General features: G+C 39.8%; 1 protein-coding gene across 1 annotated transcript in view; it reads right to left on the bottom strand.

Moving 5' to 3' along the window:
- Positions 1-330: 330 nt before the first annotated feature.
- The window catches only part of LOC149829673 (actin-interacting protein 1-2-like), a 64,465-nt gene continuing 40,469 nt past the window's right edge, over positions 331-24,326 (bottom strand). The window contains exons 4-6 of the mRNA XM_090015236.1: positions 17,053-17,475; positions 3,782-4,189; positions 331-588 (exon numbers count right to left, since the gene is read on the bottom strand). Of these exons, the coding sequence (XP_089871362.1) occupies positions 331-588; positions 3,782-4,189; positions 17,053-17,475 (1,089 nt within the window). The remainder of the gene's footprint in view (positions 589-3,781; positions 4,190-17,052; positions 17,476-24,326) is intronic.

Genomic DNA, 24,326 nt, shown 5'->3' with positions numbered 1-24,326 from the left:
CAATTCCAGCAATGAACATTGCATACACAAATATGATCATGGAAAATATTTAGGTGTATGCATGGCTGATCAGACCGACAAAAGGAGAAGGAAAAAAAAAACACCCAATATAACCCAAAAAAGGCAAAAAACTCACATCAGCAAAATCATATCAAAACACGAACCATTCTGCTATGTTCTTCTAGTCTTCAATCAAAGACAAACTGGAAAGGGTTTTCCTACAAACAAAACAGAGAATTCTTTTGACGAAGACTGCACAGAGCAAGAAATGTAAGGCCACACAACTTGCTTCCAAAACCAAATCAACCATCAATTGCAGTTACGATCCCGTTACTGCTGCACTAATCTCCACACACGAATGCATGCATCTTCACCAGAGCTTACAACAGTGCAATCATCATTGAAAACTAATCCATAAACACCTCCCAAGTGAGCACCCTTTATGGTTATACGACTTGAAGCTGGCTTATCAACTTCATATATAATTATGCTTGTGTCTAGAGATCCCGTAGCAACCATTGTGCTATCAGGAGACCAAGCCACACAATTTATACGAGCAGTATGGTACAACATGTTCTTAAGCTTAACCTGCAGAAGATAGTCAACTGGTTAGTGAGACAAATGTTCAGGAAGTTAAAAATCAAACCTTGGTAATTAACATTACATTTCTAAAAAGGATTAATGCGGAAGGGAAAGGAAGAAAGAGAGATGGACTATGCAAATGGGAACCAAAAAGTTAGAAGTATGAACAACTTAAATATAGTGACAAAATCTATCAAAAATAAAGAAAAAAAAAACATGGATGAAGCATGACAGCCTTCCACTACTTTAGTGTGTGTAAAAAGAATTTAGGAAACAAAAAGAAAATTAAAAAACCATATAGGATTTACATTGTGCCTGATAAATTGAACCATGGCATTTTGCTATGTCACATGGGTGCGGGTGCGGGTGCGACACATGTGCGGCGCAATTTCAAAAATTTTGGACACGGGGACTCGGCTATATATATATATAATTCTAGTAAACAATTAAAATTAAGTAGCCAAAACTATGACCTTAATTTTTTCGAAAGTTTCAATTTGGCATTCCCATTTCTTTATGGTAGTTCTTAAGCTAGCTTTTCTAATACTTATGAAACTAGTATTTTTTTAAACTGGAAAAGCATTTATTTAGCTATCTCAAATGGTTGGGTTACCTTTTATCGTGTTTTATATATATTTTTACATAAGTTGTGACTTGTGAAACAGTCACACAGACTGTGCACACAGTCTGTGCAATGCAGTCTGTGACTGTGCAGACTGTGCACAGTCACACAGACTGTGTGCAATGACTGTGCAGTTGCAGTTGCACAGTTTGTGACTGTGCAACTGCATGCATTGCACAGTCTGGTTATATATTAAAAAAAAAGATATATAAAAATTGTTTTTTTTTGTTTTTTGTCTTAAAAATGGACATTTTTGGACTCGGTCAAAGTTGACCGAGTCCAAAATGTGGACGGACGCGGCCTGGACTCGTTGACCGAGTCTGACTCGGCGTTGACCGAGTCCGGGCCGAGTCCGAAGCCGCACCCGTGTCGGGGCGTGTCGACTCGGGTGCGGCACCTCCTAGCCGAGTCCGTGTGACATAGGCATTTTGTAGTCTAGGAAAACAAGGGTAATTATAATACCGCACACAAGGCCATAAATGCTTAAGAATTTTCAAGCTTTTTGGATCTAGAATGCCATTGACATACAATAGAATGAATGTCTACTACATTTTTCATAACAGGGATATTGCGCCAAATCAATTCATTCTAGGTCTTGATTGCTTTGTCACCTTCTCATGAAAATCCAGAACATGCAATTAATAGCAAAGTACACCATTATTATCAAAACTGGTATTTGTCTTATGCACCACAATTTGCTTTGTAATCCCATTGTTGCTTAAAGCTAAACTTATGGTCCCCAATAGTAATATTCCTGCTTATTGCTGATCTCCAATCTTTACTGGGCTCCTCCTTTTCCCAGTTCCTTCAACTTGCTTCATGTCAAATTTTTTGTGTTCTGTAATTTCGGACAGCTTGTAACATGCCCATTCTATCCCTGACAATGCTCATCTTTCTGTTTAATTAACTCTTAAGGACAAGATGTAAGGATACGTGGCATTTCTTCAATATGTGTTTTTATTTTTGCTTTACGTAACATGCATTAGTATTGTATCATTGTCATCAATGGCTCGGGTAATTGATTTGTAGTACCAGTTGGAGTCACACTATCTCAACCGGGCCATATTCAGGCAAACCTAGCTTGACTAATAAAAAAGAATTAACTCAATCCTAGTGAGGATTAATCTATTATGAGAGATCATCCCATGTGATTAATGACTTGGGACATCAACCTGTTGTAGTTGGAATATTCATTTTCTCTTTCCTATTTCATTGAGTCAAATTGAAATGACAAAAATTGACACAGAATTAGAGCAACCATGACGAAGTGATCTATTAATCTCATCTTCATGCTTTTTCCTCTAATCTTCTAACCTCTTTCTTCTCTATGGATTTAATATTTTTCAGAAGATTTCTTTGTTTTGAATGTTAAATTTTAAAACACTTACTGGAATCATAGGCAGATCTGATTGTTAGCTTTGAACAAATCTGGAATCTAACTTGTTTTTTGGTCCCATAGGCTTGGGTGAAGGGGATAAATGGATTGGTACGTGGAAATGGTAGCTCTATCTCAGCTGGTGGTGTGGTTGGCTGGAACCAAATAATCAAATCTTCAAGGGAGTACGACCTTGCAAAGGGGGGTGATTGAATTGGTAATTAAGTTTATGGTTCAAATCAAGCTTGCAAAGGGGTCAAGCTGAGGTTCCAGACTGACTTATGGTCCAGGGATGTAACTCTTGCTGAAAGATATCCACCATTTTTTCACATAAACAGAGATAACAGCATACATGTAAGTGAATGTTGGAAAGGAAGAGCTAGTTAGTTCACTGAATTCAGAAGGAATTTCACGGAGCAAGAGGTAGAAGATTGGTTTTGGTTATGGCTATTGGATTTTTAGGCCCATGGAAAATTTCTGACAGCGAGAATTCCTTATATGGAAATGTGACGGATGTGTTATGTTCTCTATAGCTTCATTTAGCCATGCTTTTGGCTGTAAAGATGTAGACCACTTTCCAAATGACACCGTCCAGGGTTTCCATCCCTCTCCTACAGCCAAGATATTTGTGTGGCTCTTAGCACTTGATAAGGTTAATAACCAGTGCAAATTGAAAGACAAAAGTTTCCAGCTTGCAAGTACTTGCTACTTCTGTTTCGATGAGAACGAAACAATTGAGCATTTGTTTTGGTTTTATCCAGCATTTCAGTGGTTGTTCAAACAAGCTTTGGATTGTGCCAATAAAATGGCCAGATGGGGATTTAGCTTGGATTGGTCGGAATAGGACTGGTGATTAAGAATCTTAATTTGATCTATTCTGTAAGCTTGTTGAAAGATTTCTTATCCCCTGGCTTAAATTATTTCTCTTAGACAAAAAAAAAAGGATTTACATGGTTTGCAAAGTGTTATAATGTGCATCTCCCTCGCATACTGTCTGTAGACTCTGTACATACACCAATTCTTGTTTTCTTTTTGTTATGTGTGTGTGCTTGTGTTCAAGGATTGATACACACACACACACACACACACACACACACACACACACACATATATATATATATATATATATATATATATATATATATATATATATATATAGAGAGAGAGAGAGAGAGAGAGAGAGAGAGAGAGAGAGATGGTACCTCTCGAGTGACATGGTCCCATACAACAGCTTCTCGATTGAGATCACCAGAAATAAACATAGAGGCATCTGGGGAGAAACGAATGACGTTAATAGCACCACGATGCTTCTCAAGGACTGACTCTTCAGTGAGAGTGTCCCCATTGACAGAATAGACGTGGAGTTTCCCATCTTGGCCACCAACAATGGCCTCACTTCCATCAGGTGAAATTGCAGATGCCGTCACAGCAAACCCAAGATTCAGAGTTGACAACACTTTGGATCCACGAAGCATGATTACTCCTGAATCAGTTGAAAGCAATGCCAGCTCGGGCTTATCAAGTGCAATATTTAAGTCCTTTGGTTGTGCACCAATATCAATTTGTTCTTCATCACCACACTGATCAGCATGCAGTGGAATTCTCCTTACCTGTAAAATTTTGGGAAAAGGATCATCTCTTGTAGCAAAAGCAAGTTGAACATATTGTACATAGCTACAGTTGTTGTACAGTCAGCAAAATATAAGCCCCACAGCAGGATATCATCAATTGGAATTTGGCAGGTAGATTAAGAAATTGTTCCTTATTAAAGGAATATGCTATTCATCAGACTTGGTGAGCAATACTACCGTGTATTGAACTTTTATAATTGGCTGGAAAGCTTTCCAGACAAGAATATATGGACTATCCCTGATATTTACTATCCGAACATCAAAGAAGAGGACCAAATATTTGGAGAACACCTGATAAAATCATCAAATTGGACTAGGACAATATAACTTAAAAACGAGGAGAAAATCTCCAACCGAATAGCCTTTGGAAATCTTTCACATGTTATTGCCATTAGACATACTAGCGAGCACAGACATGCTCCCAGTCTATGTCACAGGGACTCACCAAAGAGGCCTCTGCACCCACGTCGACGCGACGCGGGTGTGGCACCCAATTCGGTCAACCCGCACCCAAGGTTATCATTGTCCAAAATGGACTTGGTTAACTTTGTCCATTAAAAAAAGGGACAGGGCTCGATAATGGGTAAGGGTACCTCGAGCACCCCCCTCCCCCCCCCCAATGAAAAAAATAAAGGGGTACCTCGAGAAGGGGTAAAGAGGGATGGGGCTTGAGAATGGGGTACCACGAGAAAGGGTAAAGGGGTGGTGTTAAAATATATATATATATATATATACCCTCCCGCACCCCCACACCCAAGTTCTTTTAAAGTGCCGCATCGCCGCCCCCGCATCTGCACCCGTACCTATGTGACATAGCTCCCAGTTTATCCAATACATATATGCACATGTATGAATACAAATTGTAGTTAGTTGCCTGTTTATATAGAGCGTGAGAGAGGTTGACTATACCATGCACGTGCGAAAATCAAATTCCACTTGTACAACTTACATAATGAATAACAAATAGTGTCAACTGTCACATACAAATCAATTCCTTATGCTGTGAACATTGGATCAAGAGAATTTCTGCTCATGACATTTTATATGTCAAAATTACAACTGGCACGGTAACAATGTCAGAACAAAACAATATCCATAGTGCTATGATTAGGCCAATGAAGCACTGCTCGTCATATTATATCATTACATGGCAAGGTGTACCTTTCAAAAGGTATATGTGTAATTAGGTTAACCTAAAGTTAGACATAACATACAAGAGAGTTGACTACGACATCACCCACCATATGAGGCACTTTACAGCCCTGTGGTACCTCCTGTTATCTCTTCTCTATTCTTCGTCTTCACCACATGAACATAAAGTTGAATTACTTGCTTAAAAGATGTAGTACTGCTCATTTCAAGCATGGGCGTGAACAAATCTCAATTCATTTTTTATTTCTTCTCAAGGAGTATTGAAAATGATATTACTTGCATATTTTTGTCAAACTATTTCAATGGAATATTATATAGAATTTCAAAGGCTATTTAAGTTTCTAATTCAAGAATTTGACATCAAGAAATTGGTCTCATTTACGTACCTCTTAGAGATTGAAGTTACAAGAACAACAAAGAGTATATTTATCTTTTAGAGAGAATATGTTGGAAGATACTGTTATTAGTCAGTTTGGAGCCTTGTGAATTAACTAACATATCTGTTATCCGATTAGCCTGATTAATCAATTCATGCACAATGAAATGATACTGAGATGGGCCATGAATATTCAAAAAATTGAAGGCTACTCATCAAAAAGGAATCTTCTATGCCAATTCCTTTGAAGTACAAAATAGATGACCTGCATGTATGTGCATAAAAGAACCGCCTCTGGTTTTATTTTCTTTGAGAGTGAATTCCGTACCATTGAATAGAAAAGAGACAAATGATCATAAGCTTAAATGTTGAAGCCAAATTATAAAGCCATGTCTTTTGGGCCATTTGAAAAGAATTCATATAAAAGCAATATTACAAAAGGCAGAGATTCAGGTGAAACTTCTAGGAAGCTTTATGGTGATAAATAATATCTATGAAAAGAAGCAACCATATATTGGTGACTTGCCACTTTAATAAGAAAGAGTTGCATTCAAGATGTTTAGCACTTCAAATTTTCTGAACAGAATTGCAAATTCTCCAAGAGAGTTCAAGGCTTGACTTCATAAATCAATTCGATAGATATCTTTGCAACACCTCAAGATGGAGCATTGTTGCCTATCTCAATTAGGGGTGGCAATCGGATCGGGTTGGCAGGTCGACCCAGCGGGTTGGCTGGTCAGCATACCTCAACCCGACCCGTTTATTAAACGGGTCGGCTGTGGCAAACACGAACCCGACCCGTTTATTAAACGGGTAACCCGACATGACCCGCCAACCCGTTTATAAACGGGTTGGGTCGGGTAAACGGATTGGCAGGTTAGCAGGTTGACCCGCCCGCCTAACCCGTTTATTAAACGGGTCAGCTGGGTTGGCATACCCCTAACACGAACCCAACCCGTTTAATAAACGGGTTAGGCGTGAAAAGATACTGTCATTTAGTATAAAGTCTGGATCTCAGGATCCAGACCCAATTCCTTTCATTTTAAACACATGCTCATTAATGTTTCATTAATGATATGCTATAATTTTATCATAACATGTAATGGGTATTTTCGTACCCTAGCTATTGTATCTGTGTGTATTTAATCAGAGAAGCAAAAATGAATACCCTGATTAGGGATTTTTGCTGCAGCCTCGTTCTCTCTCCCCATGCTGTGTTGTTGCTTGTAGATGAAGAAAGGAACCCATGATTTCTATCATGGTATCAGAGCAGCAGGTTCAATATTGAAGATCGGTTCCTTCTATGACTGATTTGTCTCCTTCTAAGGTACCTGTTTTCTCATTTTTTCTATCGATTTCTCTTGTATTTAAATCTGCAGTCCTGACTGAAATCTCTTCTTCGTACTCTCCTTTTTCTTTTTGCTCTTTTGAAATACATCATTAATCTGCTTATTGTCTTCTTCAAGTACCTCCTTTTGATTCCCCTTTTTTATTTAAGCCAACGTGTTTCTCTTATTTCCAAAATCCAAAACTGAAATTTGGTCACGTTGGCATATTTCCTCCTTCTTTCATTCCCTGTTGTTCTTCTGTCATATCTACTACTTCTTTCACATCGCTGCACGTGATCTTACCCATCCATAAGCAAAATAATCAAGCAAGATCAATTTTTTTGATCTATGTGTGATTACAAGAGTTGAAAAGGATCACTCCAAACTCATTTGCATATTGACGTCAGATCAGATTGTGATCTGCACGCCCATATCTATCTTGATTAAAATAATTTCATCTTCGAATTCATTTTCATCTCTGTTTTGCCTGTTTTCTCATTATTCTAAAAGGAAAACACATTATTTTCAAAATAACGTACCTATTACTGATTGAATTTTATTCAGAACAGATTCTTTACTGTGCAGTCCTGTTTTTTTGCCTCGTGTTCATCAGTTAAAAAAAAAAAACTAGTCTGGTCTTTAGACTTCTCTGATATTAAAATTTATGTTCTGAATTATACTAGAATTCAATTGTGGTTGGGTCTTTGTCGTAAGGCCATTTCTTATTTTTTATTCCTTCTCTTGGTTGGATCTTATTCCTTCTTGTTTTTGGCTTCAAAAGAATATGGACTCATTCCCTCATTCTCAGTCTGGTCTTTCCTCAAACTTTCTCAGCCAACTCGTGTCTGAGAAACTGAACAATTCCAATTTCCTAACTTGGAAGCAACAAATCATACCATTCATAAGAAGTCAGGACCTTTCTGGACATCTGGATGGTTCTGTTCCTGTTCCTCCAGAATTCATACCACAAGAAGAAAAGAATGGTGAGAAAGATCTTTCTATTACCTATGTTAGAAATCCTGAGTATGTATCCTGGATGAAGTGAGATTAGGCGTTGGTTGCCTATATCACTTCTACATTGTCACAAGAAGTGCTTGTGGCAATTCCAGATGACTGCTCTGTTAAAATGTAAAACTGTGCAAATGTTTCATATTTACTGACAAAAATGATAAACTTTCTCCTCGTGTGATTCCCTGTGCCTTTTTAGGATATGCTGAAAACCAGAAAGGTTATAGATGTTTTGACTTCAAAAATAATAAACTATATGTGTCTAGAAATGTTTCCTTTCTTGAAAAGGAGAGCTTCTTTGATTTTAGAAAATTAAAAGACGTCACTGAGTACTCCTTTTTGCTAGATCTAATATCAACATCTGATGAATATGACCTTGATTGTAACTTTGATGATGATCAAAGAATTATTGATCTTAATGTTGAAAATGAAGAAGTTCATAGAGATACTAGTATTCAATATTCCAGGCGACAAGAGTCTAATCCTCCATGTGCACTTGAAAAATATTCTAACATTCCAACTAGACAATCATCCCGAATCTCGAGGCCTCCAGGAAAGTTTATATCAGTGGCGGAGCCAGGGGTGGGCATGGGTGGGCGGCCGCCCACCCTAAAATTTGAAACCGAGTCGACTCATGACTCGGAAAACCGAGTCGAATCGGGACTCGTGAAACCGAGTCGACCGAGACCCGGGCTCTCGATGAGTCTAGAGCCTGCCAAAAGAGGCGAGGGGTAAAACCCTAGCCAGTTTTCTAAAGCTCTGCCCCTCCGTTCCAGCGTTCCCCTTCAGTCACAGGCAAGACGGCAACCCCATTCGCCGGCAACCCTTGTGCTCTGCAGTGCCGCCGGCCTCCCTTCGGTGAACCCGCGGTGGCGGTGCCCCCCTCCGAGCTTCTCCCTCTCGGCTGCAATCTCCAGCGATGCGAGGCACCGGTGTCGCAGTCAGTCGGACCTTTGCCAATCTCCGGCAACCATCGCTAGCAGTTTGAAGAAGACCCTCTTATCTCCTAAATTTGAGGGTGGGTTTTGTTCATGTTCAGTGGCTCTGGTGATACAGTATCCAGTTATCCATTCTACAGGAGCAATACAGGCCAATCCTTCAATTTGGTTCTTGATCCTTTCTTTTTGGGGCGCAACTGAACGTGGGTCTAGTTTCTTTCCTCCTTTTTGGGCGCAACCTCATTGGAAGAGTCAATCTTGCTATCCTTTCTTGGTCATCGTGCGTGCATAGGACTCTCTATTTGTGCCTGCTGCTAAAACAAGGTATGGATGTCTATCAATGTAACGAAGGCAACGGATAGCGTATCTTTATCTACCAGATAGTTGGTGAGTGAATTGCTTGTTCTCGATTGTCTAGGATTCTTGTAGTGAGTAACTGTGGCCATTGACAGATTTTAATAATTGGGCGTCTGTATTTTTTTTCTAACAGGCATTTTTATACTCTTTTTGCTTGAATTCTTCATATGGTGCATGTTGGTCATCATCGGTGTCATAAAAAATGTATTCATTTTTTAGCTTAAAGCTTTTTCGGGGTTCTACGGCCAATCTTGGTGGTCAGAGGCAGAGCTGGAGGGGGCGGGGGCAGGAATGGGCTGTAGCCCAGTCCTGCCTCTCGAAACAGTTAAATTTTTTTTTTTTTAAAAGCCTAGTCCTAGCCCAGCTCAGCCCTGACTGCAGCAAATAGTTTGATTTGTCCATATAAAATAGATTTTTATTAATAATTGTAGCCATTTTTTATTTTATCTCAAATTTTTTTTTTTCGAGGGCGCTGCCCCCGAGCCCCCGACTATCACGCCATTTTTTTTTTTGCTACACCCCTGTTTGCCCATCCCCCACGTCAATCCTAGCTACGCCACTGGTTTGTATCATACGAGTCTTTCTCACCCACATATAGGGCAGTTATTGCATTAATTCACTCATATGAAGAACCATCCACATATTTTCAAGCAAAAAATGATATCAAATGGATAGAAGCCATGAAAGCTGAATTAGATGCACTTGAAAAGGCTTCTACATGGAATATTCAAGATCTTCCTTCAGGGAAGAAAACTATAGGATGTCGATGGGTTTATAAAATTAAAACCAAGAGTGATGGTACTCTTGAAAGATATAAAGCCCGTTTAGTAGCCAAAGGTTATGCCCAAGAATATGGGATTGATTATGAAGAAACCTTTGCTCCGATGGCTCGTATGACTATTGTCCGAACCTTAATTGCCTTAGCTTCTATAAAAAAATGGTCTATTTTTCAAATGGATTTCAAAAATGTTTTTTTAAATGGAAAGCTAGTTGAAGAAGTATACATGGAACCCCCTCCTGGTCTAAGTATTCCTAAGGGTAAAGTCCTTCGCTTAGAAAAAACTCTTTACGGACTTAAACAAGCACCAAAAGCTTGGTATGATAGGTTTAGTCGTGTTATGATTGATATTGGTTTTCAATTCTGTTTAACTGACACTGCTTTGTTTATTAAGAATTCTGATGCAGGGATCATTGTGCTTCTTCTCTATGTGGATGATATGATCATCACCGGAAGCGATAAACAGGGAGTTGAAACAATCAAAACACTTCTTAAATCTCATTTTGAAATGACTGATTTGGGCTTGTTGAGATACTTTTTAGGCATTGAAGTTGCTTATTCTCCTAGAGGATATTTATTATCTTAGACTAAATTTGCTTTTGATATTGTTTTCAGGTCTGGTATTACTGATGATAAGAAAGTTGACACTCCAGAAGTTGTTAATGTTAAAATGAAGATTGATGATGGAGAACTTCTTGCAGACCCTACTCCTTATAGACAGCTTGTCGGGGCACTTTCCTATCTATCCATTACCAGACCAGATATAGCACATGTTGTTCATACAGCAAGTCAATTTCAACATGCTCCTACTTCTGTTCATATGGGAGCAGTCATGCGTATTATCATATACATCAAGTCCTCTCTTTCACAAGGACTTTTCTTATCTTCCTCCTCTTCTCTTGATTTAATTGCATATACTGATGCTGTTTGGGGAGGTGATCCCAATAACAGACACTCAACCACTGGCTTTTGTGTCTTTTTAGGGGAATCATTGATCTCGTGGAGGTGTAAAAAGCAGCAGAAGGTATCTCTCTCATCCACCGAAGCTGAATACAGAGCCATGGCAACCACGACCATGGAAGTAGTTTGGCTCCGACGACTGCTTGCTGACATGGGAGCTGAAGCAACAAAGGCTTCACAAATGTGTTGTGACAACAAAAGTGCGATCTACATTGCCAGTAACAGAACATTCCACGAACGCACCAAACACATCGAAATGGATTGTCACTACGTCAGAGAGGAATATCTACACGGGATAATTGATCTGCCATATGTCACTCCAGAATATCAGTTAGCAGACTTCTTTACAAAGCCTCTCGCTGCTCCCCGATTTCACTTTCTCTTAGACAAACTTTCGCTCATTGTACCGTAAGTTTGAGGGGGAGTGTTAAAATGTAAAACTGTACACATATGTATATATAATAATATTATGTTATTATTATATATATATATATAAATACATTTTTCATTTCTTTCTTTTCTGTATTTTTTTTCCTTTATTTTTATTTTTTGTCTTTATGTCATCTAGTTCAGTTTGAACTAGAATGACTGTTGCTAGTCAAGTCCTGTCCAGACTTGACTAGCAATAGAGCTGTTGGACTGACACATTCCAACAGCTCTTAATAGAGTTGTTGGACTATGTCCAACAGCTCTATTGAGTCCTCTTTCAGCTGTGTATATAAAGGGGTGCAGCCCCTCTTGTATTTCATTCCAATGCTTCTTAAGCAATTGGTTTTTCATATCAATAAATAATACATTTTTGTTTTTATTTTGTTTCCGGTTATACCCTTTTTAAGGGTTATGCTTTAGTGTCATTCTTGACACTTGCCCTTGTTAATCTAAGCTCGTGTTTCGAAGATCCCCATTTCATTTCATGCTCAACAATGCAATTATGGCATCGACTGGTTCAGACATATTCTCAAGTTTCTCAGGCCAGAGTATTATTTTTAAAGAAAGAGTTTCAAATGCTAAGAAAGGACTCCATGACTATTATGGAGTATTTGAACAAAATGAAGACTATTACAGATCAATTGGCCATTGTGGGATGCCCTGTTAGTGACAAAGATATGGTGCGACAAACTTTGAGTAGGCTGGGGTCGGACTATCATATGATGGTTACTTCCTTATTGTGTTTGCCAGATTTACCTACATTTGAAGATCTTCGTGTCAAGCTTTTACAGTATGAGATGACGTTGAAAGGATTTTCTGAAGATACTCATGCTCATGTTGGAGCACACAATGTTCTTGCCACAGGAGTTGCCTATGGGCGAGGACGTGGTAGGTATGATTTTCGAGACAAATGGGGTCAAGAAAGAAATGGACAAGGAAGTCGTGGAATACTACCTACACCCAATGTTCCTCCCAATGGGCAAAGGCAAAGGACAATACCTACCTGCTTTCTCTGCAACAAAAAGGGACACATAAAGGCAAATTGCTGGTTTAACCCGCAAAATAGAGGAAAGCAATTGGAGACAAGAAAGGGAACAGATACATTGAAAAATAGTGGAGAAGTCAAAGAGTTACTATTATTTGCCTTGGCTGAATTGAATATCAAACAGAATAATCAAGGTACTTGGTATGTTGATTCGGGTGCAGCCACTCATGTCACTGGTGATGCTGGTAAGCTCCTAAATCTTGTTTCTTATGTTGGTAGAAATAGTATAGTCACTGGAGATGGGTCTCACCACCATATTTCGCACATTGAAAATTTTGTAATCCCCATGTCCAACTATTCTCTTGCACTTTCAAATGTCATTCATGCTCCTAATATCAAGAAAAATATTGTTTCTGTCTCTAAACTTGTAGATGGCATTAATACTTCAGTTGAGTTTACTCCTTTTTCTGTTTGTGTTAAGGACCTTCAAACGAGAGAAACATTCACTGAAGGAAAACGTCAAGGAAATATGTACGTGTTCCAAGAGAATCCTTCCTCTCGTGTTCAACCTGTTGATTCCATCTTGAAGCTCACATCATCATCTTCAGTTTCTACTGAGAGTGTTTTTAATCTTTCTGAATGTATTGAGTCGAATCTTTGGCATGGTCGTCTGGGTCATTGTAGTAGTCGCTTTATTGATAAGCTTGTTTCAAGTAGTCTTATTCCCAAGTCAAGTCTAGACTTAAGTGTCGATAATAAAAAGTGTTCTAGTTGTCTTCAGTGTAAGAGTCATGTTCTTCCTTTTCATTCCATTAATAAAAGAGCTTCAAGACCATTTGAAATTATATGTTCTGATGTTTGGGGCCCGGCTCCAGTTCCTTCCATGTATGGCACTAGATATTATCTCATATTTGTTGACAGTTATTCTCGATATACATGGATCTTCTTTATGAAAAGTAAATCTAAAACCTTCAAGTTATTTCAGAATTTTCATTCTTTTGTTCAAAACCAATTCTCTCAGAATATTATTTGTTTCCAATGTGATGGAGGGGGTGAATTCTCTTCAAATGACTTCATAAATTTCCTCCAAACAAATGGAATAAGTAGATATGTGTCTTGCCCTCACACACCTCAACAGAATGGGATTACTCAACGGAAGCATTGTCATATTGTCAAGAGTGCAATGAGCATGATGCATGATAGTAACCTTCCAGTTACCTTCTGGGCAGAGGCTTTTCACACAACTGTCTATGTCATAAATTGATTGCCTATGAACATCTTAGAGAACAAATCATCCTATTTCTCTTTGCATGGTGTGCATCCAAATTATCACGATTTGCGTGTATTCGGGTGTATGTTATGTTCATGTTGACAGTTCAATGCGGCACAAGTTTCAGGATAAGGCCTTAAAGTGCAGATTTGTGGGGTATGCTGATGATTACAAAGGCTACAAATGCTATGATCCCGTGAGCAAGCGCATAAAAATATCCAGAAATGTTGTGTTTGATGAATCAAATTTTGGTCATAATGCTAGCACTCCTCCTGAAATTGAAGTTTATCACCCTTGGTTGAACTCAGATCTCTTTTCTAGTATTGATAATGTATGTTCTTCTTAATGTAATCAAAGAGACTAGGGAAACGTATCTACTGTTGCGCAAAGAACTCAAGAAAGTGTAACGTCTGAATCACTATTGGCCCCCGAAAGGTATAAAGGCATTGGTTACTCTCGACATGAGAAGGAGATACCTCCCAGCTTTAATCAGGAGCATAATTCTCCTTATGTTTCCACTCAATCACTTGCTCACAGAAGGTCTACCCGACCTCGGCATCCTATTGATAGGTGGGTCAGTTATGAGAACTTCACGATGGATTTTCAACTTTTCTTAACCTCTTTGGGCAAGGACAATCAACCGACAACATTTTATCAAGCAATAAATTCTAAGAGATGAATTGAAGCTATGAACAACAAAATGGCGGCTCTTCATGAGTCTGGCACTTGGGATATTGTTCCCAGACCACATAATCGGAATGTGGTTGGGTCAAAATGGGTCTATAAGATAAAGTATAAGCTAGATGGTGCTATCGAGCGATATAAGGCAAGGCTGGTTGCCAAAGGATTCACACAGAAGCAAGGACAAGACTATGATGAGACCTTTATTCTAGTTGTGAAAATGGGAACTATCCGCATCATAGTATCATTGGCTGTTGAGCACCAGTGGACTCTCAACCAATTGGATGTGAAGAATGTGTTTCTACATGGAACTCCGAAGGAAGAAGTATACATGGAGCAGCCCACTGGGTATGCAAAAGGGAACTCTAAAGAATACGTGTGCAGGTTAAAGATAGCTATATATGGTCTAAAGCAGGCATCTCGATCTTGGTTTGACAGTTTTGCTCTTGAAGTAGAAAAATATGGGTTTAGTCGGTCTCTTCTTGACCATTCTCTTTTCATATTTAAATGCAAAGATATAATTACCCTATTATTGATATATGTTGATGACATTATCATTACAGGTAACTCTAATGAACATATTGAACAGGTTAAAGAACTTTTGAATCATAAATTCAAGATGAAGGATCTTGGTAAACTGCGATACTTTCTTGGAGTAGAAGTTGACAGGACTCCTTAAGGCATGACGCTTACTCAGCATAAGTATACCATTGATGTTCTTAGCAAGGCAGGTATGACAGATTGTAAGCCCCTCAGCACACCCAATGTACTTCATCAGAAACTCAGTGGCTAAGATGGAGATTTGTACGAGGATCCTACAGGATATCGCAGGATAGTAGGAATGCTTCAATATCTTACCTTCACTCGGCCTGACATTGTCTATTCTGTCAATCAGGTATCTCAGTTCATGCATGAACCACATATTGGGCATATGAAAACCGTTAAACGCATTCTTCGATATTTGAAGGGTACTATTGGAGATGGTCTTCTGTACAGAAAGAGTATGCCTGGTCATCACATGCATGAACTCCTTACTTACACAGATGTAGATTGGGCAAGAGATCCAGATGAACGTAGGTCTGTCTCAGGATACTGCGTTTTCATTGGGCTAAATCTTGTCTCCTGGAGCAGTAGAAAACAAAAAGCCATAGCCAGGTCGAGCACAGAAGATGAATATAGATCAATGTCAGCTACTACAGCCGAAGTAACATGGATCAGACACCTGTTGACAGAAGAGAATCGATTTCTAAAAGTATTCTCTTGTGTGACAATCAAAGTGCTATCAACATGTCATTCAATCCTATCTACCACAGTCGTGCCAAACATATTGAAATTGATCAACATTTTGTAAGACAAAAGGTTGAAGAGAAGGAAATTGAACCAGAATACGTGCGGACTGCTGATCAAGTTGTTGACTTGTTTACAAAAGGACTTATCAAGGACAGATTTTGGATGTTCATGGTCCAAAACCATGTACAACTGGAGGGGGGGTGAAAAGATACTGTCATTTAGTATAAGGTCTGGAACTCAGAATCCAGACCCAATTCCTTTCATTTTAAACACATGCTCATTAATGTTTCATTAATGGCATGCTGTAATTTTATCATAACATGTAATGGGTATTTTCATACCCTAGCTATTGTATTTGTGTGTATTTAATCAGAGAATCAAAAATGAATACCCTGATTAGGGATTTTTGCTGCAGCCACGTTCTCTCTCCCCATGTTGTGTTGTTGCTTGTAGATGAAGAAAGGAACCCATGATTTCTATCAAGGCGGGTCGACCCGTTTATTAAACGGGTTAGTTTAAGCCCAACCTGAACCCGCCTAAAAGGCGGGTTGGCGGGTCGGGTTGGGAGGTCGTGTCAGGTTTTGCCACCCCTAATCTCAATATTTGTCATATTTTATGACAAAATCTTTGCAGTTTGTAGTTCTACTTTTAAAGGCAGTGACATTTTTTATTGATAAAAATATAATTTACAATCAAGCTCCTTTACCACCGGAGAAAATTATTAACACTATCACAGTTCACTATACATGGAGTTCACAAAACTATACTAGTCATCAATAACTTCACTTTTCATATTCTTTATATATTTTATATTTTTCACTCCATTGTTCTCTAAAATGCCAAAATTACTTCTGTAATATCACATAAGGGCATTTTGTGAAGCACATTCTTGTACCATTTCTATATTGAGGGATCTAACATTTCTCCATCAACGCAAGATTTCATTTTCTTGTTATTCAATTGCAATGAACATCTAGTCAGTCTTTTCCCTCAAGACATGTTTTATTTAGAACACAAGATCTTGTTGGCTTACTATGCCTGACTCAACATTGAGTAGTAATTTTAGCTAGTGTGTAAATTGCCTACCCCATCAAGGTGCAAGATTGAATTGAAATATATTCATTTCAGTGATCATATTGGATAATAGAAAGACACATCATCATGTTCTCCAGCCTAGTTGCAATCATAAGTCATCAAGAAAATCAGCTTTAAAAAGATGGTGCAAGCACACAAACCACAAGATATAAAAATAAAGGCAACTACTACATGTACATGAAGAAATGGTGCTACCTTGTTATCAAAGGCAAATGTGGTGAGCTCTCCTTCCACCACTGCAAAACATTTAATTTGAGAGTTCTCCCTTCTCTGTAACCTTCCTGCACATCCAACTCCTTGCATCCATCGGACAATCACCCCATCATAACTGCTAGATAGAATAATATTCTGGCTGCCTTCAGAGGTGACTGCCAAACCAGTGACGCTCTTCATGTGCCCAGAAAATGATACTGGCATCTTTTCTAGGTCATTGGCTGAATATATACTAATAGTGCCACCAAGGGAAACAGTGACAAGATGATTATTCTGCCACAGGCAACCAACTAGCATTCCATCCAGTCCAGAATCAGATGAAGTAAGTGTCTTCTTCACCTTACCGTTTCCATTTTCATCAATCTCCCACACTTTTGCAGTTTTATCTGCAGACACTGTTAGCACCTGAAACAGCAAGATAAGCTTTCGCAGTAAGATATGAGAGTTGGCTACTAGAGAAATAAATATATAAAACAAAGAATGAATAGGTATCTTTCTGTTGAGTCACACCAAAAGAAAAAATCATAATCAGCAAGTGCATTCTCTTTGAAGACCTAAAAATAAGAAAAAACAATGTATCAAATATTGCATTAACACTTTCCTTTAATCCACCTGTAAAATTGCAACAGGCAATTCAGTCAAAACCAGAAATCCAGCAGTAGCCGATGTGATTCGAAGCTAACAAGGAAAATGAAGGGCTTTTCACCATCTCTATTTCTCATAGTGACATAATCACTTCAACTGTAACGCCCCGGATTTCCAAAACAAAGCTAAGTTAAAATTTTCATGAATTTCTTTTTTTTTTTTTTTTTTTTTTTTTTCATTGCAGCGGAACTTAGAAAAGCTTTTAGCAGCGGAATAAGACGATAATGAGTCGTCAGTTTTAGAAAACTCCGAGCACGTTGCAGGTCTGTGGCCAAGCAACTCATTGACCACCAAAGTGTTCCATTTTATCGAAAACATATGTTTATTACAACACTACTGCTTAGGAAAGCAGTGTAGGTTCAATAAAAAGGAAGCAGTACAACTCTGTCTAGAGAAACCCTGGAACTTGATGCCGCCTTGCTCCGCATATCGCCACGCAGGTTCAACACCTGAAATCCCCATTAAACGGGGTCAGAACCACTGATGGTCTGGTAAGTAGGCAAACACCTATCTGTTCAACTCAAGTAAATGCATAGACCACTCAGGGTCGCAGTTCGTAATACGACGCTCAAGCCTCCATGACTTAGCGTATATCGCACAAGCCTCATCAGGGCTATGAGTTGAACATCCACGCAAGTCGTCATGACTTCGCATGAGCCTCTTCAGGGCTGTGAGTTAGAATAACCTCTCAAGTCTCTACGACTTAGCCTTGACTTCCTCAGAGTCACGAATGGATGTCTAGCTCAAGCCTTTATGCTTGGCACATCCGTATCCTACGAATCTAAGGACAGCTCTCCGAGCTTCACTTAGTCGTACGGATATCAATGGGGTTCTTTCCCAATCGGTCCAGTAGTATACCGACCATGACACCTTCACAAAGGTTATGCAGGACTGACTCAACAACGTCATCCACTCATACATTCAAAGTAGCGCTGTACCTAAGCTAATGCTTTGTTTCGATAATTGCACCTCCCCCTGGGCTTAGGGGACTCATATCTGGGCGACAACGCGACGATCTGGGGGTTGATTATTCTATGTATTTTAGATACCCCAGAGGCCTGTTGACCCCATCCCCCTAGTAGGACGGTACAGCATACCGGAAGAGATCCTTACTAGGTATCCGAATGCATTCTGCTACTGCAGTAGTTGGGTTCAATCCTTAGATATTTAAGGATAACCACGACCTCCATACCTCTGAGTGACGAAGGCCATCAATGAACTCTATCAGGTTCGGGTGAAATATATGTCACTCAAGGCTGCGCCATCACCGTCTTCCTCGGTGAGAAATTCTGAAAGGGGCCTGCCGGTCTTACAATTACTTGACGAACATTGCATGCCTATAGGGCAGCCTTTGAGAAGTATGTACCCGACCCCAATCAACCACACGGTTTTCACCGTGGAACAAAAGTTTTATTCATATGCATGCTTAACTCTGCTCTCGGCACTTCGGCTTTGACGAGCACTTCACCTCTTTCGGTGGAAACAACACACTCCGGCTCAGCGGCCCTTACGAGTCTGGTTGTCTGATAATTCTCAATGAGCATGCACATGACTCGATCTCTACGGATCGGCTACTCGGCGTATTTTTACGCAACGAGCTCAGGACCTCGTCAAGGCGCTACCACTACTTTGGCGCAACGGCTCTTACAAGTATGATGCCCTTGCAGGTGTCAGGGAGACGAGTCATTCTGACATCGTTCCAACAAAGGGCATCATTGTGCCACTTAACTGGTTTCGGCAGCTCTTCTGCCAACCATTCTGTCAACACCTTCTCTGCTCTACCGGCAGTGGTGCGACGAACCTTTCTACATCGTAGAAGGCATTCTATAACTGGGTAGCACTTCTGCTACGTTCTTTCTGAGCCATTCTTAGCTCCTTCAGGAATTTCAGCAGCACTTCCTCTCTTTTACGGAGAAAGCGTGCGTTTCTTTTATCCGTTTCAGCGGCATCTCCCCTCTTTGGTGGGAAATCGCTACGCTTAACTCGGGAAATGGATGCGCACCGTTGTGCGTACTTTGCATCCATCAAGGTTGCAGGAACCTTGGGCCATAGCTAGGCCATACGTAATTGATTTAGTCTTTACGTAAAGAGCATTTTGCCAAAAGGCGAAGCCTTTCCAATAGGGGCTTCATTCGTCAAGCAGAATCTTGTACGAGGAGCGGTAAGGGAATCGCATGGGCGATTTTGGAGTTGATCTCCGTTTGAACGCTCACTTACGCGCCATATATGTAATATAAGCAGAAGCCTGTGCTTTATACAGCGGCGGCGTAAAGGAAATGCATATACTATTGTTCAGGGTGTGTAACTGAACGAAATATTCTACATATATAACAAAGCAGAAGCCTTGGCATCGTTCGAAGCGACGGCGTAAGTAAATACATTGCAGAAAGCAGGAGCCTTGGCATCGTTCGACGCGACGGCGTAAGTAAATGCATAATCGGAAGTGCAGTAATCGGAAGTACAGAAAGCAGGGAGCCTTGGCATCATACGACGCGACGGCAAAGGTAAATTACATGGCCTGTGCGATATAAGACGCGTCGGCAGAATCAGCAGATATACACCTAGATCCGCATCCAACGATAGTTACGAGGCGAGCGGGTGAACACCGAAGTGTCCTAAAGGGCTCAACCAAGAACTAAAGCGAGATACCATTTTGAAGAACGCATATACTGCGCATTCGAACATATATATCCGACGATAGTTACGAGGCGAGCGCGTGAACACCGAAGCGTCCTAGAGGGCTCAACCAAGAACTAAAGCAAGATACTACTTCAGAAAGTATATTCTATATACAAACAGTCAAATACTTGAGAAAGATGGATCAACGAAGCGAACTTACTTCAAATCGTGGAAGAAACGGCTCCGGGTTGCTTCTTTGGCTTTGAGCCTTCCTTCGAGAGGTCAGACTAAGTCAGATGAAGCTGACTTAGTTGAGAAAGAGGTAGAGTAGGTCAAGCTACTCAACCTAAGTGGTTTGAACCAAACAGGGTTCAATCCAAGTCAACTGGGTTCAGCAGGTTCGAACTCAGCTCAAGTAGGCTAAGTCTGGGTTCAGAAATCCAAACCGGAATCTGGACCAAAAAGGACTTTGACTTTGACTTTAAACCCAACTAGGTTCAAGTCAAGTCAACTGGGTTTGGACCAGGTCAAGTGGGTTCAGACCCAGGTCAGGTGGGTTAGGACCAGGTCAGGCAGGCTCAGGCTAAGTCAGGCAGGCTCAGACCAGGTCAGGTGGGCTCAGGTGGGCTAGGCTAGGTAGGGGAGGTTTAGGAGAGAGAGAGAAGGCAAGAGAGAGAGGGGGGGTCGATTTTTATGAGAAGAGAGAGAGTGGGGAGGGCTATTTATAGCCCAAGCCCACCTCCTCTTGGGTTTTCTCATGCCCAAACTACCCCCTTGGCTTCTTTTTAATTCCAAGAGGTTCCTTGGTGTGGGGCCCACTTGGATATTCCATGGGATATTTTTGTGGGTCCCACCAGATATTTTCTGAGGAATATTTCTGTGGGTCCCACCAATATTTCCGTGGGTCCCGCAAGAATTTCGGGTTTCCGGCGATTTTTTCCGAAAAACTCTGAGTACGCCATTTTCTTCGTATTGACGTAACTAAGAAAGTTGGCTCGTACGAATCTATTGATTTCGTTTAGTTAGGAAGTTATGGCTTCCCGAGTGTTTGAGCATATATTCGCAATTCGACGAATACCCTAAGTATAACTGGCTCGCAGGAATTGATTCGTTTCGCATTCTGAGAAGAAATGCTATTTTTACCGGTAAATGCCTCATGAATTTTATTCAGATATTTTCTGAAAAATTGCGGGTCTTACATCAACAGATTAAGTTTGCAAACTAAAGGCTATTAAGATACAGCATACAATGCAAACTACTTGTCTTAGATGTTCAAATGATATAACCCAAATATTGTTAAGATATATATATATACATATATATATACTTGTATATATATTATATACTTTAAAGTTAAGTCAACTGTGGTTGACTTAGACTAGTTGTTGGACTGCTGGTCCAACGGCTAGAAATCTAGCCATTGGACTAGGTCCAACAGCTAGTCAAACTAATGTGGACTCCCTTTTTCTCTCCTTTAATCTCTTTTCTTCCTCCATTTCTCTATAAATATGGGTGCCTTTGTAAGGTAAGAGAGTGATGGGTAGTTTTAAGCTTCTTGTGTGTTTTTGAGTGTATTGTAATGATGATTAAAATGTATTTTTCTTTGTATTTTTAATGTTCTTTATTAATGAAGTTATTCATTCACATTCTATTGTGTTTTATTTTAGTTATTATGTTTTTATCCAAATGCATTGTGTTTTTATTCTTGGAGTTCATTATAGAGTGCATTGAGGTCCATGCCATTTTGTGACATGGTATCAGAGCAAGGCATCATGGTCTTGAAAAAGATTCGTATTAATGAATAGCATGGATTCAAGGATTTTGCATTCCGGTATTTATCTTTAGCTTTTCTACCTTCATATGTATGGTAGGAGTTTTGAAAGGGTTATATTAAAAATGAATGTCTTCTTTTGAAATTAGAATATGTAGAAATTGTTAGAAGTCAAGCACCTTCGACCAGATCTTCATCCACAGCAGAAGAGAAAGGGATTTGCAAGAAGGAGAGGCGGCAATGATTGACAGGATTCTCAATGAGAGGTTGTGCCCTATATTCAATGTTATATATATGATACAAGTTGGATTGGGTCTGTCAACCCAGACCCGATAATACCAACCATGTAAATACAATACAAAAGAATCATTTTGGGTCTAGAACTAGACCTGTACACTACATTCTCAATACCCTCCTTCAAGTTGTGCATGGTTTTGCAACATGGACAACTTGTTCTTCAAGAACCAAAAATGCATATTGGTACGGCCCTTAGTGAACAAATCTGCCACTTGGTCAGCCGTAGGAACATAAGTAGGTGCAACTTCTCTATCTTCAATCTTTTGCCGAATGAAGTATTGATCAATCTCTATATGCTTTGTGCGACTATGGTGAATAGGATTAAAAGCAATTTGTAGGACACCTTGATTATCGCGCAAGAGAGTGGTGGGTAGCATAGATTCTCCAACTTCAGTCAAAAGATGTCTCAGCCATGTGGCCTTTATTGTAGGAGCCACCATAGATCGATACTCAGCTTCAATACTAGATCGTGCAAATGCACGTTGTTTCTTGTTACTCTACGCCATCAAGTTCCCATCAAGAAAAGCACAATATCCAGAAACCGACTGCCTGTCATCTGGAACTCCAGCCCAATCTGCATTTGTGTATACATCCAGTCGATGTTGCTCCCCTTTAGTCTTGGATTGATGATAAACTAGACCATCTCCAAGAGTTCCTTTTAAATATTGAAGGATTCTCTTGACAACATTCATATGCTTTGTTCGTGGGTCATGCATGAATTGTGAAACTTGATTCACTGCATACACAATGTCTGGTCTAGTGAAGGTGAGATATTGGAACATACCCACAAGACTCCGATATTTCTTGGAATCTTCATATGCTTCCCCATCCCGGGATCCGAGTTTATGATTAAGGACACTAGGGGTGGATAGAGGTTTATAATCCTTCATGCCTGCCTTATCCAACAAATCCAAAGTATATTTGTGTTGGGTTAGTGAAGTGTTTCATCCTGTCGATCCACCTCAACCCCTAAGAAATAACGCAAAACCCCCAAATCTTTCATCTTAAACTGTCGACTCAATAAGATCTTGGTAGCTTCTATGTGTTCATCAGAGTTCCCAGTAATAATAATATCATCCACATATATAAGAATTAAGGTGCGTACCTGACAATCTCGAAAAATAAAAAGCGAATGATCAAGATGAGATCGAACCCATGTCTCTGAACTTCAATAGAGAAACTATCAAACCATGAGCGGGAGGCCTGCTTTAGCCCATAGATGGCTCTTCGTAGCTTGCAAACATGCGTGTTGGGGCTATGTTTGGTATAACTAGAGGGTTGCTCCATATACACCTCTTCCTTGAGAGTGCCATGCAAAAAATACATTTTTGACATCAAGTTGACTTAGAGTCCATCCATACTGAACTGACAAGGACAGAACTAATCGAATAGTTTCCATCTTGATCACAGAACTAAATGTTTCGGCATAATCTTGCCCGTATTCTTGAGTGAACCCTTTCGCTACTAGCCTCACCTTATAGCGTTCAATGGATTCATCGAGTTTATACTTGATTTTATAGACCTATTTAGATCCTACAACATTCTTGTTCGATGGTCTAGGAACAATCTCCCAAGTCCCACACTCATGTAAAGCTTTCATTTCCTCATTCATGACCTCAACCCATTTGATTGACATAGATGCTTGTGAGAAACTGATAGGTTCATCATGCTTTTCAATCTGGGAGATGAACAGTTGTAAGTCTGTAGAGAAGTTGTCATAACTTACCCATCTTTCAATAGGATGGTGAATCCTCTCAAGCCTCCTGGGTTGCACAATAGGTCGTTGAACTTTGTCTTTGTTTCACTGCACATAGGTAATCCCTTAAAACTTTGTAACATCTGAAATGACAGGCATAGTAATATCTTGTGTGTTTGTCGACATTTCCTTTTCTGGGTGTACACCTGTACTATTTTGTTCTGCAGA

Source organism: Nuphar pumila, chromosome 8, assembly GCF_984573655.1.
Source record: "Nuphar pumila chromosome 8, dmNupPumi1.hap1.1, whole genome shotgun sequence".
NCBI classification, from domain to species: Eukaryota; Viridiplantae; Streptophyta; class Magnoliopsida; order Nymphaeales; family Nymphaeaceae; genus Nuphar; species Nuphar pumila.
The sequence above is the reverse complement of the archived record's forward strand: the minus strand, read 5'-3'. Positions and strand labels throughout refer to the sequence as shown.